The 15,761-nt window shown below is 40.4% G+C and overlaps 1 protein-coding gene across 21 annotated transcripts in view; it reads left to right on the forward strand.

Annotated features, from left to right (window-relative positions):
* gramd1bb (GRAM domain containing 1Bb) overlaps window positions 1-15,761 on the forward strand; it is a 214,759-nt gene that overhangs the window by 140,226 nt on the left and 58,772 nt on the right. Inside the window, exon 1 of one of the 21 annotated variants that reach the window (XM_067420128.1) lies at window positions 3,886-4,201. The exons of the other annotated variants lie outside the window; for them this stretch is intronic. Within the exon in view, the coding sequence (XP_067276229.1) occupies window positions 4,179-4,201 (23 nt within the window). The 5' untranslated portion in view covers window positions 3,886-4,178. Of the gene's footprint in view, window positions 1-3,885; window positions 4,202-15,761 lie in introns of those variants that run through there. 21 annotated transcript variants of the gene reach the window in all.

A 15,761-nucleotide genomic window follows, 5' to 3' on the forward strand; every position in this document is an offset into this window, starting at 1 on the left:
CACCATCAGCTGTTTCTGTTCACCATCAGCTGGTTCTTTTCACCATCAACTGTTTCTGTTCACCATCAGCTCTTTTTCTGTTCAACATCAGCTCTTTTTCTGTTCACCATCAGCTCTGTTTCTGTTCACCATCAGTTCTGTTTTCTTTTCACCATCAGCTCTTTTTCTTTTCACCATCAGCTCTTTTTCTGTTCACCATCAGCTCTGTTTCTATTCACCATCAGCTCTGTTTCTGTTCACCATCAGCTCTTTTTCTCTTCGCCATCAGCTCTTTTTCTGTTCACCATCAGCTCTGTTTCTGTTCACCATCAGCTGTTTCTTTTCACCATCAGCTGTTTATGTTCACCATCAGCTCTTTTTCTGTTCACCATCAGCTCTTTTTCTGTTCACCATCAGCTCTGTTTCTGTTCACCATCAGCTCTGTTTTCTTTTCACCATCAGCTCTGTTTCTGTTCACCATCAGCTCTTTTTCTTTTCACCATCAGCTCTGTTTCTGTTCACCATCAGCTCTGTTTCTGTTCACCATCAGCTCTGTTTTCTTTTCACCATCAGCTCTGTTTCTGTTCACCATCAGCTCTGTTTCTGTTCACCATCAGCTCTGTTTCTATTCACCATCAGCTCTGTTTCTGTTCATCATCAGCTCTTTTTCTGTTCACCATCAGCTCTGTTTCTGTTCACCATCAGTTCTGTTTTCTTTTCACCATCAGCTCTGTTTCTGTTCACCATCAGCTCTGTTTTCTGTTCACCATCAGCTCTGTTTCTGTTCACCATCAGCTCTATTTCTGTTCACCATCAGCTCTGTTTCTGTTCACCATCAGCTGTTTCTTTTCACCATCAGCTGTTTCTGTTCACCATCAGCTCTTTTTCTGTTCACCATCAGCTCTTTTTCTGTTCACCATCAGCTCTGTTTCTGTTCACCATCAGCTCTGTTTCTGTTCACCGTCAGCTCTTTTTCTGTTCACCATCAGCTCTTTTTCTGTTCACCATCAGCTCTGTTTCTGTTCACCATCAGCTTTGTTTCTGTTCACCATCAGCTCTGTTTCTGTTCACCGTCAGCTGTTTCTGTTCACCATCAGCTGTTTCTTTTCACCATCAGCTGTTTCTGTTCACCATCAGCTCTTTTTCTGTTCACCATCAGCTCTTTTTCTGTTCACCATCAGCTCTGTTTCTGTTCACCATCAGTTCTGTTTTCTTTTCACCATCAGCTCTGTTTCTGTTCACCATCAGCTCTTTTTCTGTTCACCATCAGCTCTTTTTCTGTTCACCATCAGCTTTGTTTCTGTTCACCATCAGCTCTGTTTCTGTTCACCATCAGCTGTTTCTGTTCACCACCAGCTGGTTCTTTTCACCATCAACTGTTTCTGTTCACCATCAGCTCTTTTTCTGTTCACCATCAGCTCTGTTTCTGTTCACCATCAGTTCTGTTTTCTTTTCACTATCAGCTCTTTTTCTTTTCACCATCAACTCTTTTTCTGTTCACCATCAGCTCTGTTTCTATTCACCATCAGCTCTGTTTCTGTTCACCATCAGCTCTGTTTCTGTTCACCATCAGCTCTTTTTCTCTTCGCCATCAGCTCTTTTTCTGTTCACCATCAGCTCTGTTTCTGTTCACCATCAGCTGTTTCTTTTCACCATCAGCTGTTTCTGTTCACCATCAGCTCTTTTTCTGTTCACCATCAGCTCTTTTTCTGTTCACCATCAGCTCTGTTTCTGTTCACCATCAGCTCTGTTTTCTTTTCACCATCAGCTCTGTTTCTGTTCACCATCAGCTCTTTTTCTTTTCACCATCAGCTCTGTTTCTGTTCACCATCAGCTCTGTTTCTGTTCACCATCAGCTCTGTTTTCTTTTCACCATCAGCTCTGTTTCTGTTCACCATCACCTCTGTTTCTGTTCACCATCAGCTCTGTTTCTGTTCACCATCAGCTCTGTTTCTGTTCACCATCAGCTCTGTTTCTATTCACTCTCAGCTCTATTTCTGTTCACCATCAGCTCTGTTTCTGTTCACCATCAGCTCTGTTTTCTTTTCACCATCAGCTCTGTTTCTGTTCACCATCAGCTCTGTTTCTGTTCACCATCAGCTCTGTTTCTATTCACTATCAGCTCTGTTTCTGTTCACCATCAGCTCTGTTTCTGTTCACCATCAGCTCAGTTTCTGTTCACCATCAGCTCTGTTTCTGTTCACCATCAGCTAATTAAACCTTTATTTATAATAAAATAAAATATATTTACAGCCACATGGACGGAAGGTAACTCTTGCGTGGATCATAGGTACAGCCAAGCTGGCGTACCACACAGTGGCAAAATGTGTGCACGCATAACTCTGGTGAATCGCTTAGTGCTACAGATATTAGTAAGTTCTTGTAAGATAGTCAGATCCATGCGACCATCTGGGAGATGTGATCATTTTGCCTGAAGCGTTGTTGTAAGTCTACTCCTGAATCATGATAATACAACCAAACGTTTAGCTGATAACAGTACAGACTGACGTAAACCAGCGTGTTCTACGTTGGCATTGCGATCATGGGAAAGGTCAGAGTTCGGGAAAGTTGTGAATAGACAAGCGCGTTAGAATACGTATGTGCACCAGTTCGTAGTTATTCTTTGCAAAATTACTTGTCTGGCATGCATAATAATTCCAATAATTTGATAATGTTTTTATCTGTAGAGGGGGAAAGTGAAGTGGTGAGGCCTTCACAGTGGAGAGTCTATTTGACACGGTCTCTGCAGACACTTCAGGGATGCGTTGTGGTCGTGTCTTAGCACAGGTCCTGGATCTGGCAGACTACTGTAAACCTCGGGATAAACAGAGAGACTAATATTAGCGTAGACACCATTCTTCTTATGATGTAACGAGTACATCAGGTGTTATGAGAAGTGTTCCCGGTTCCGGCTGACCTACTTAATGCAGCCTAACAACGTTGTATTACATAAACACAAATTAATAACACAATTAAACAAAAATCAAAAATTAAAATATCTGATCATCCTCCATAATGGAGTCGCTATTTACATCTCATATGGTCTGTGAACTCTTGCGTTGTCAAGGCAACGACTGACGCTTTTGCACTACATTCCCAAGAGCGGCCATTATCAGCCCTACAGTGGAGAATGAAATTGTAACCGCATTGAGAACCGTTCGGTCTGAAATGTGGCTTATTGTTCCATGAAAAACCTTTAACATCCATTTAATCCTTCCATGTCCTTTATAGTAGCAGTTTAGACAGTTTTATTAAAATGTTCTTCATGGTTCTTTTGAAGAACGGTCAAGTGAAAGGTTGGTTGGAGAACCAAAAATAGGAAATCTCTGCGAGAAGCCCCTTTCGGAACCATTTTTTTTAAGAGTGTACAATGTCAAAAGAGCGTTTTCAAATTGATCCACTTGGGAGAGCATCTTCAAAAAGCTTTGTTTTCTCAGGACAAAATGACATCTCAATGTGGAAAAAGATGCATTTTCAAATGTATCCTGATTGATATAATTGTAGCCTTAGAAGGCAGTTGCCTATGTCGGCAGTAGAACGCAAGGCAGTCTGCTAGCGTTTGGAACAAAGCCATATGAGTGTGCATTAGCAGATTAGTATCCCAGACACTATTCGAGACTTAATTGTGGCTGACGGGAGGGCAACAGGTCCTCATAATCTCCCACGCTGAAGACACCCCTGTGAACGACACAAACCCACCTCATCTGACCTCCGCTCGCCAGAGGGGACAGTCACAGCTAACCAAACAATCGCGTACGTCTGAGAAAACCAGAGCGAGGGAGGGAGAGGAAAGGCTGCGACGAGCATGCTCAGTAACGCTCTCGGCTCAGCGACTGCAGCTTTTAACTGCGGCGGGGGATGAGAGAGGGAAAGGGAGAGAGAGACAGAGCACACAAGAGAGAGCCTATACACACACACACACACACACGCATGCACTGCAACTTCAAGACACCGTGTGAGTTTACGTCCGCACAGGTTTGGTGACCGTGAGAGGATCGGTCCTGCTGCTTTATATGGGACCGTCCGGATGGTTGGACATCCCTTTGGCATTAGATTTAGTTCCAGTAGACCATCATCTCTCTGAATGGGACGGCACAGCGGGACACGTTCTCTCCTCAGCGGCTGCTCATCAGCATCATGCAGCCTCGCCGGCCGCAGCCACCTGACGCTGTACCCAACACGCTCTCAGCACCGCACCAATGAGAGGCTTCAAACTCGCCTGGTAAGCACAATTTCTCCAAAACTAGGGTGTTTTCTAACCGACGAACGCTGGAGATCCGTTGTGCCTTGGTGCGTCCGGGCTGGATATTTTGTCAAATCTCCTCGCGTCTCCCTGTGTCCGCCGTCACGTGTCATGGCATTTGGCCAACTGCAGTGCCGCCCTCCTTTTTTATATTCTTCCGCTGCTCCTCCAAACTCCCTTTCCTTTTTTCCCCATCTTTTGTTCTTTTATGCACCTGTGCCCTGTTCCTAAACTCCCTCTCTGCGTCTGTTTCTTTCCCCACTCCCCTCCCGTCCTGTGCATGTGTTTGTGAATGCGACTCAGTCATGTGCCGGATATTTTTAGCCACAAATCACAGCGTGAAGCGCTGAGGAGAAACGAGCGGCAACGTGCAGCCAGCTTCCTCTCGCATTGCTGGCTGTCCTTTTCCCAGTTCTCCTCTCTTTTGCTTATTCTCTTTTGTTTTCTCCCCCCTCTTTGTCCCATAAGAAAGGATATCAAGATTCTCAGATTCTCAGTAGTGATACTGAATGGAGAACAAATTGAGAAACACAGGAGCAAAATATCAGATGAGAATTTATTTTCATCATGCATTACAATTTCATCACAAACATTTCTCATGAAATGATTTCAAGTCCAGATTAGCTGTTGTAAAACTTCTTATTTGATTACTTTTTGGATTTAATCAGATCAAACTGAGAGAGAAAAAATTGGCAAAAACAACCTAGTCTCCTCCCTCTTAACTATTTCTCACGCTGTTTACCAAAATCTGCAATCCGAAGTCGTCAATCGTAATATCATTGCTAGATACTTTCAAAACCAGATTACTGGTCATGCATCTGATTTGATTTGATAATTTGGATTTAATGTCAAATGCAGATATTTGTGAAGTTGCCCGGTGACTTTTTCAGATATTATAATTATTATTTCTTAAAAAACACCTTATGAGAAATGTATTTATTATTAATATTTATTATTATTCATAATAACAGTCCATTTAACTATCTACAATGTATTAAAATATGTATGATGTATGTGTGTGTGTGTGTGTGTGTGTGTGTGTGTGTGTGTGTGTGTGTGTGTGTGTGTGTGTGTGTGTGTAATTATATATTAATTAATGAAATATGCATTCCAAATGATACATGTAACTGTGCACTTTGTCTAATAAATATATACAATTATTTTGTTCTATAATTGTGTATGAAATTAAATTGTATAATAATATGCTTATTTCATTAACAATATATTTTCCATGCCAAAAACACACTTTATCCATTATAAAATCACTGTAACTGGCGGCCTCTCGTGGACTGTTGCTTTGAGATATATTATACACACACATTTTATAGTTTAATACTTTTACTCAACAGCTGTCTCATTTATGTCTAGTTATGTGCCTCTTGCGTGATTTTGAGAACATTTGAGGCAAACTCCCTAAAAGCTTGCACTTCCTCTCCCGAGCTGTGAACGATCAACCTCACATCCCTAAACTCTGCCATCGCTTCAAAGCTTGATTTGACTTCAGCTCAGTTAGAAATGTGGTGATTCGGGTTAGAAGTGTGTCAGGTGTGTGATAGTGTGCTTTTTATACGAGTCCTCTGAGACAGAAGGCTGATTTTTGAAGTAGAGCTGTCAGATTTAACCGGAGCACCTGCATGTGCTGCTCGTTCTCACAGGAACGGGAAACTGATCTTAAGCTTATTTATAGGAAAACTTGAAAATGGCCATTTGTCAGCTCCAGAGCTCCTCGTGGAATAAATAGAGCATCTTCTGTGTTTTCTCAGGCAGGCCTGGATCGCCTTCTCTGATTGATGATGAACTGAAACTAATCTGTGAACTTCATCGGGTTGTGTTGTGTTTTGTCCGAAGATCTCTTGCTCTTTAGGAAACAACACAGACTTGTGATTCCCAAAACCCAGCAGTAGGTTCTGACTGAAGCAGTGGGATTACTCTTTCTCTCTTGTTCTCTCTCTGTCACCTGCACTGGAAGACTTTTTTATCACTCTGATTTCCCTAGGGATGCTGTTGCTCTCTTCCCTATTCTTCCTGTTTAAGGGACAGCTCAGTCATGCTCTTAAATAGGGCAGCACACTATGGAGTTAGGATATATTCTCATACAAACTCAGCTCTGTTTGCTCAGCCGTTATTTTAGATTCAGACGAATTGACTTCATGTAAATGCGTAAACATGATTTTAAACCATTTCTCCATGATACTGTATAATTTTAGAAGCGGATAAGGAGATTCTACAACAATTTGTGGATGTGTAGATAACACTTTATATTCACTTTAACAACAATAAACCAACATTTAGTAATAAACAAGCTTGCATCTTATTTTTGTTCTTTGGTCTTTTGGAGCCCTATTACGTGCAATCTTGTTATCCATGCTGGCACAGTTTTAAATTTTTTAAACATTTAAAATGAACTCTTTCCCTGCCATTGCAATTTCTGGCAATCCTTGTTTTCACTGTTATACGATAGGGGGCGCTATTACACATCTTCTGAAAGAGTACAGCGTCTCCGGATCAAACACAAGCTAAACATTTTTATGAAACCAACACACATTCAAGTGTTGATAAAAAAGAATGCATGAAGCTAGAATAAAATGTTTTTTTCTTTTTTCTAGCTCTGTTCTTTCTTTTGATACATTTCTTTTGAACATTTTCCGGGGGTCATGGGAGTTTTGAGAAAATGATCTAAAATGCTGGCGGTAGCTGGCAACTTCACTAGTTCACAAAAGAAGGTTTTTATTTTAATTTTATTTTTTTACATAATCTCACATATTTAATGAACTATTTGATTGACAGCAGTGATTCTTGAGGCAAAGTTGTTCAGAATGCACAACCATTTGGAAATACAATTTCTAGCCAATGCAGGCAGATTACTGTGGAAATAAGTAGCCTTTTCACATTTGTGACATGCTGCATGTCAACACCTAAGTTTTGGTTCAGGCTTGATAGGCTTGGCCAAACCTATTTTCTAAATGACCCAGCTATAGCTGTCCAAAGACCAAAGTTCAATATGTTTTTTGATGATTATTGACCTAGAGAGTAGTGGGCGCGTACAAAAAATTGATACACAAGCCTTTTCGCATGTAAAAAAAAAACATGAAGGCGCCCCCGGTGGCCAGTTTCTTTTGAATTTCTCACAGGTCCAGCGAGTTTCGCTTCGATCGCCCTCCGTTAACCTTGTCTGATAGCTACTCAAACTTTATTGGCTGCCAATGGCTGCATTTTTCAAACTAAGCAAATGTCCCCAAAGGCAGTCTTGGCACCTTAGACAAAGATACTGCAGACTTAGGGTTGCGTAGTTATAACTGTTTTAAAATGTTTGTCCATGTTATAGCACCACTAAGTGGCCAGTCACCGTGCCCTTTTTCACACAACCACAGAATGAGCTCTTACATGTGTGCTGAGTTTGGTGAAAATATCTTATACCGTTCGTGAGTTATCACAATTTTAGTAAAGGGTGTAAAAACTTAGTAAACACTTTGAATGTTTTGGTGGTTGTAGACCAAGGTTCCTAGCCTGACGTGGTATGAGTCTGATACTGCTTCATTAGGCTGTGATTATGGGGCGTGTTTCAACCAAATCAGGAAAGACCTTAATTGGGTAGATCTACAACCAATCAGAGCAACGGAACAATGCATAACGTTAGCTGTCAAATGTCAACAGAACTCAACTGCACTGTGTTGCCTGCGTTTTATTTTCTGTGGGTTGTTTTCCATGTCCGCGGGTTGAAGCGACCTCAATTATGTGAAAAAGACCCAAATTTTAGTAGGCAACCTTGCCAAATAACATATTTTACCCCCCAAATTCCTTTTTTTTCTTCTTCGGAAAACCCCCCTAAAAGCTATTGAGCTTGTTTTGGGCTAATAGTTGGCGGGTTTTTTATTGTAAAAACTTGGCAGCCCTTTCTGCACACACACTGGAATATAAACATTAGAAGAAAAAGATGAGTGTAAATGATCTTTGCAGCTTTGCCGGTGTTGTAAAAAAAAAATGTAAGGATACACAGAGCACTTACCAACACGATCATCACTTCAGAGAGAAATTGGGAAGGTGAATGCAGATACGAACAAGTTCTCCATTTAGGATTAGAACAAATTCAACCATGCGGCTTTGATGACGTGGATGATTACGTTACTGTTTATCATCTGTCCATCATCGTCTAAAGCCCGCCCTGACAAGTTATGTTCAAGGCATAATCACTCCTCTATGGATCGAGTCCTGACCGAACTGCCTGAGCTCAAATGTTGTGGGCGGGGCTGAGTCCGGCTAGCATCCAGGCTATAAGGTTCCTCAAATCTGGTCCTGGATGGCCGATGCCCTGCAGAGTTTAGCTCAAACCCTGATCAAACTCAACTACCTGTGATTTTCTAGTGATCCTGAAGAGTTTGATTATCTTGCTCAGGTGTGCTTGATGTTGATATTGTTTAATGGGCCTTTACAAGATGAAACAACTTTTTGGAGCCCTGTTACGTTCAACACTAAATATATGCTAAATATTTGCAGAAGAAATGTGGCAAAAATGGGCTAGATTCAATTTGTATTTATTTTTGCCTCCTTTCTCTTCTATTCTGTTCTGAACGCTGAACCATTGCGTGCTTGTGTTGTTTTTTGGGTATTAAAGTGGCAGGAAATGCTCTAACACTTCCTAATCTTCCACCACGGGACGTGTTAGATCACACAAGCCTTCTAGAGCACTAATAAGGTCACTGTGTTGTTTACAGCACCGTCATGTGATCGATCAGGAATCAGTCCCTAATATAAAGAGCTGCAGTGATGCAGAACAAGACCTAGCATTGCTGCTTACACTGTCTTACCTGTCAACCTTTCTCGTTGTTTTGTCATATGTCGTCTCTCTTGAGTCAGCATTGCACACTAATTTTTATTCACAGGGTTCAGAAGTTTAAATGTCATGCTTATTTTTGTGTCCAAACAGATCATTATTTTAATTATTTTTCCATGTTTGGATTGCAAAACATTATTGAAATGACTAAAATGTATTTGCTTTGTACACCTTTTGTTCATGTTTTTGTAGGATGAGTCATTGTTTCCCTTGCTTTTTATAGCTCCCTCTTATGCAAAAAAGACATTCACCTGCACATTATTAAGTGTTTTTATGAAATAAGCCTGTATCATATTTATAGTGGTGTTCCTAATGTCTTCACAATGCAGGACTGCTAAACCTGTGAGGAGCATTTTGAGATTCCGCCTGTCACTCATAATATGTACACAACCATCCTGTAATGATAAAAATCCATCCAGTGTATTTTTTAATCTCCTTATATGTTTTCCCGTCTCAATTCAAGCCATTCGAACTAACGTATACATCAGTAAACACATAGCATTTGTATCTCACTACACTAGCGTTACCCTGCCTGTACAAAGACAGATCAAAGTGGCATTACGTTAACTAACCATTCAGAAACATCTTTTTTAACCTTAATTGTTGAATTTTGTTGGGGCTGTCATCTTGTCCCAGGTCAGACTCTGGTTCAATTTGGTACAGTTGCATAGATCTGTCCTCAGAGACTCTCGTCGCCATTATTTCCCCTCCACTGTTGTCAAGGCAACAACGCCACGTGTGTTGTGACAAAACGGCCCACAGAACAGAGGGGCGGAGTGAGCTATGCTCATTATCATTTAAAGCTACACTGTGCAACATTTTTAGTTTATTCTTAGCTAAAAACAGTTCTTTCAAAAATATATGTGCTCATTTACGTATATTTACTTCTTTCAAGTAATAAAGGATTCTCGTAAGTTTATAATATGCCACTGAAAATACATAAGGGTGAGGGGTTCGAATGCCAGTCGCCATGTTGCCCCTCCATCTTGAAAGTAGATTAGCCAAAGAGGGACATACCCGTAAATTCAAGCTTCGCCTTTTGCGTACCTCTAGCTCTCCCTTACACCTCCGTCCCATCAACTGATCTCTGCTCACGGAGAAAATAATATAGCCTACAATGTAAACTTTTCCTTATGCTAATGATGTCGTACAATATACAGAATAACGATAGCACTGATAAAAGTTACTTTACTAAGATTAGCTTGCATTCGTCTGGGAACCTAATAGCTGATGTTAGCAATGAAATGGTAAAAAAAAAAATACGAAAACGTAAAACTATTATTCATTTTACATAGATGTCATAACCTACATGTTAACTGACAAATTAAATTACTGCAAATTATAATCGTTATCTAAAGTAACCTCATCACTTGAAGGAGCACTCATGGTCGAGGTTGAACTGGAAGCCATGTTAATTTTGGACTAAATCGGCCACCGTAGAGGTTAAAACGATATCAGAATTGAGAGGAAACAGAAACTGGATGGTCATATACCTTTACACCGCTAAATGGGGGAAAATATCACACAGTGTGGCTTTAAAGTCGCATGCACTGAAATATCTTGGTGAAGACAGAGCTGTTTTGGACCAGATAAAATCAGTGTCGCTCATTACAATACTAATGATAATTTTTAATTAAAGTATACTACAAAGTTTTCATTTAGTAACTAAAGAATCCCATTAACTTGTACAAAACATGCCATTAAAGGGATCATATAATGGCATGTTTTGTAGAAGTTAATATGATTCTTTAGTGTCAGACTGGCTCAAATTGGTACTTTTAAGATTGGAAGTACACTAAAAGTGCACATGGCAGAGATGTTTTCCAATCAGTACTATAGATATATATATATGTTCTGTACAGCACTCTAGTATAATGAACAGAGTTCATTTTCCACCAGTTACTGCATTACTGAACTAGTTTCCTGTGCAGTAACTGAACCCAGTTGGCCAGCTCCAATGAGCTAAAATGGTTCCAAGTTGTCACAATGATAGATTTGGTTTCCTCTGTGCCATTCATTTGGCTATTTGATTAAATTGAATTGCGTTGTGTGACATCATCAGTGCTGAGTTAGATTGCTCCTTCTTTGCTCCAGCCAATGAGATCGCATGATGTTGCCAATGGAGGCCACTTTTCTTGGCATTGCTGATGTATCTATTGTATCCCCTGGGAGTGACCTTGTTCATAAATGGCAGTAGCACAAGGCTTCTGAAACGTCCCGTGCATGTCCCTGTTTGGACATATGGACACACACACTGACTTCTCAGAACCTCACTAATTCTCTCTCGTTTTATGAGATGTTAAAGTAAGGGCAGGTCATTAAAATGATGTGGGTTGACTTCCATGGTTCGATCTTTATAACCACTTGGCCATTGGTCCCACTGATATGAGTCTATAACTTATTCAAGTAGTTGAGGGTTTGTTTCATGTTAACATTTTTCTGTTTCTATTTTTTTTTTCTCAGCATACACACACACACACACACACACACACACACACACACACACACACACACACACACATGTCGGGTTTCCATGTTTTATGGGGACTTTCCATAGGCGTAATGGATTTCATACTGTACAAACTGTACATCCTATCCCCCTACACTGCCCCTGCCCCTAAACCTACCCATCACAGGAAACATTCTGCATTTTTACTTTCTCAAAAAAACTCCTTCTGTGTGATTTATAGGATGTTTTCCTCATGGGGACCTAAAAATGTCCCCACAAGGACAAGGATTTCGGATATTGCCATCTTTGTGGGGACATTTTGTCCCCATAACGTAGGGATTACCAGGTCACTGGTACACACACACACACACACACACACACACACACACACACACACACACACACACACACACACACACACACACACAGCTTTCTAAAGATGAGCTGAGAAAGGGAAACCTCTCAGGCTACACTTCACACTATCTTCACACTTTTCTCAAATCAAAATATTTTTAACATTTTAAAAGAAGTCTCTCAGCAAGGCATCATATTTGATCAAATCATATTGTGAAATTTTTACTATATATTATATTTTTTACTATTTTACTATATTTTATATTTTAATTTTCAGCAATCATTCTAACATGCTGATTTGCTGCTCTTCTTATTATCAATGTTGTGCGATATTGACAAAAAAAAAATATATCAATAATTTCTGGGATTCTCTCGATAACGATAATTAGACGATATTTTGCTGAGCGTGTTATTGTGCTGGTATCTTGGTGCTGGTGATACGCTGACTCATAAAGTTTTTGATATTCTTCATATTCTGTGTGGTGGTCTGTGACAGTGACAGAAATCATATCTTCCAAAAAGTTTAAATGTATTTTTTCCTTTTATGAGCAGTTTTACCTTTATTTATTACACGGCTCTGTGAAATACTTGATTCTGATTGGTCAATCGCGCATTCCAGCAGTATGTTATTTCCAGATAACACCCGGGTACTACGTGTTATCTTGACCGGTTCTACTTCTATGCTTAACGCTGGCGCCATCTTGTGGCTTAAACAGCTGTGGGTTACAATGGAAGACTTCAAGGCAGGTTTCCTTTATAACGTTTTTAATATGGATATTTTTCGTACACAAACGCATCGATTCGAATCAGAAGGCTCTATTAACCCATCAGAGCCGTGTGGAGCACGTTATTTGACGGACAGCTGCATTTATGGACTTTAAACACAACTACAACTACTGCTTGGATTAACGTTAGCCTGGACTTTTTAAATATAACTCCGATTGTATTTGTCTGAAAGAAGAATGTCATATACACCTATGATAACTTGAGGGTGAGTAAATCATAGGCTTGGTTTCATTTTTGGGTGAACGCTTTCAGCATTCATCTTCAACATTTAGCAGCAATAGATAAAGGCTTAAAGCAGGTTGAAACTGTTTTTCTTTGCAGAAGCTTTGCGTAAGAGCTAATAAAATATTTAATCTCAAGACAATATTTTGTGTCTAATAATTATTTATTTGAGACTAGTAGCCGTGTAATAAGCGGGATAATGTACACCCAGCCGGTTGTTATCGCAGAATAAACCCCGACAGAGTGATCAGGACTTGCATCACTCTGAAGGGGTACATTATCCCTTACATATATAATTGTTAAAACCTAATTACATGCATGCATCATCTTTTGTATTAATTTCATGAATTAAATCAAATTGAATTATAATAACAAGAAAATATGGCTGTTACCAATCAAATAAATATAATCTTTTTTTCTAATAACAAAATCATCTTCGCTTAGAGGTGACAAATAGCCTGCAGTTATGCATAAATAATTTTTTAATGTTTTAAACACCTAACGTTGAATACTGATATTTGAAATTACTTAAAACATGGAAAGATGATTTAAATGTAAAATTAAAACCGTCAGTAGGCGGCAGTAAGTCACTGTTGGAGTGAGTCATTGAGATTCAACTGATTCATTCAAACGACTGATTCATTCTTGTTTAGTAAACTTGTATAGCCTGACAAGCCAGACCCACATCAAGATGTTTGGTCTGGAAACTCACCATTGACAGCTCAATCCGAGGGGCAGATAAACGGTTGTCTTTCAAACTCCCTCTGCACGCGATAGGATAGCGCTACAACCAACCAGAGCAACGACGGTGAAGGGGAGCTCGCTGACTGATTAAACATTCGCCGTATCCGGTCGGCTAAACTCCGAACACATCTTCCCTTTTTAAGAATGACTTCAGTGCCGCTCTTTGTTCTTTTCTCAGAGTAAAGCTTAACTCCAAGTCTTCCGGAGGCGCGGGCAGAGCTGATTCGAAAGACCGCCGCCGTTGCCAGTTTCTGTGTTGACTGGAAGACTGTGTTACTAGAAGCACACAAACGCAACTCGGCCGTCGTCATTATGGCCCCGCCCGCCGACTCTATAGCCTACACGATGTGATTGGGCCGTCCAGATTCTGAGGAATACAGCTCAGATAGGAATTGAGATTTGCTAGACCACACTTGCGGGCAAATTAAATTTGCTGCCGCTAGGGTGCGTCTAGATTTCTAGGCTAAAACTTGTATAAAATCAATATCAAATACATGCAGTAAGAGCGTGCACCTGCACTTGTCTAATCTTCAAGACTACATCACGTAGTGTATGTGCACACACACTCTCTGGGAGATAATGTCAGATCGCACATCGTTAAACCAACAATAACGATATTATCGCAGAAGATATATATCGTACACCCCTAGTTGAAACCAGTCCATATTTTGATTTTGGAGTCTGCAAGGTTTGATTTCCTGATTGAGTCCTGATTGATCATGTTTCATATGAGGCTTTTCTCCAGGTAGTGTGGTGTTTCAGAACAGCGCCCCCTGTGGGAGGCTTCATTTATGTCAGTCTGACACCAGCAGCTCTTGTCTCACAATCATATTTGTGAGTGTTTGTGTAGGGCTGTGCATCTATGTGTGGGCTCTCTGTGTTTGTGTCAAGAGAAGTCTAGAAATCAGTCTGTATGTGAACGGCTGCCGCTGTCACCGTGGATACGGCTCTTCTATGATAACAGCCGTCTCCGGGAACTTCCGACCCAGCCGGGTTCTGCCAAGGCCGGTTTGCCATGACAACGCTGTAAACAGAACAAAGTCAGCTAGTGACAGAACAGTGGTCTCCATGCTGCAGATTCAGCACTCTTACTGTAGGAGACAGCACACACACAAACACACGCACGCAGCTTTTCACTTGTGCTTATTTACACTCTTTCTCTGCAGTGCTCAAGTGCTGCTTACTTGCAGTGTTTCAGCTTGGAAAAGAGGCCAAATCAATGGAAAAACCTGCCTGTTATTTCATTTGCTGCCACGTGAGGCACTATATGTTTCAGGAATAATCGAGCACTGTGGATGCTTTGTTGAGCTCAGATGAATTTGACACACCTTTGGGGCTTTAGAGAGATAGTATGAGAATCTGTAAACTGGTTCTGGCAGGTCTGTTTTTGTGGGTTTAGCTCTCATCATACACTGATGTGATGGTGAGGTGAACCATAATAACATCACTGACCCCAGATCTACGGTAACCGCTGCTGTCCCATGATGTTTAGAATTAAGAGAATTAAAGGGTTACTTCAGCGATTTAGCGTATGGCTTTGTATCAGTAGAAACCCGGGAGTATATTCGAATGATCGTGAACTGAACACACACTGTGAATGTATGCCGCGTGGTCGCGCTTACCTCAGCTCTAGTGATGAATGTACTCTGACTTCTGCTGCGTTTGTGTCATGACACTCAATCGGCTCACTCACACTATATTGAACAGACACGTTCAGTTTTTAATTGTAGTGTCTGTTCTCTAAATGAACTGACTTTATGAAAATAAACGCGGTGGGAAAGTGAAGTAAGTGACCCAGTAATCTAGTAGCGATGGCTTTGGGAGTGGCCTCGTAGGGCAGCGAAGCAAGTGCATTCTGGGAGTTGTTGTCTTTCATCCCCATGAGACAAAAATACATTTTCTGTCTTTTCTCAGTCACCAAATTCAAAAATAATTGCACATTTCTACTATATTAATGACTCAGTTTAAATACAGTACAAAGCTTAAGGCTAAATCACTGAAGTAACCATTTAAGCGATTATAAATTCGGTATTACCGAAGATGTGCAGGCACCTAATGTGTATTATTATTTATTATAATATAACATAATTTATTTTTATTCTTCTGCCCTGGAAATCTATGGCAGCCCATCGAAACACTTGTGTGAAAGTAAT

This window comes from Pseudorasbora parva, chromosome 16 (genome assembly GCF_024679245.1).
Source record: "Pseudorasbora parva isolate DD20220531a chromosome 16, ASM2467924v1, whole genome shotgun sequence".
NCBI classification, from domain to species: Eukaryota; Metazoa; Chordata; class Actinopteri; order Cypriniformes; family Gobionidae; genus Pseudorasbora; species Pseudorasbora parva.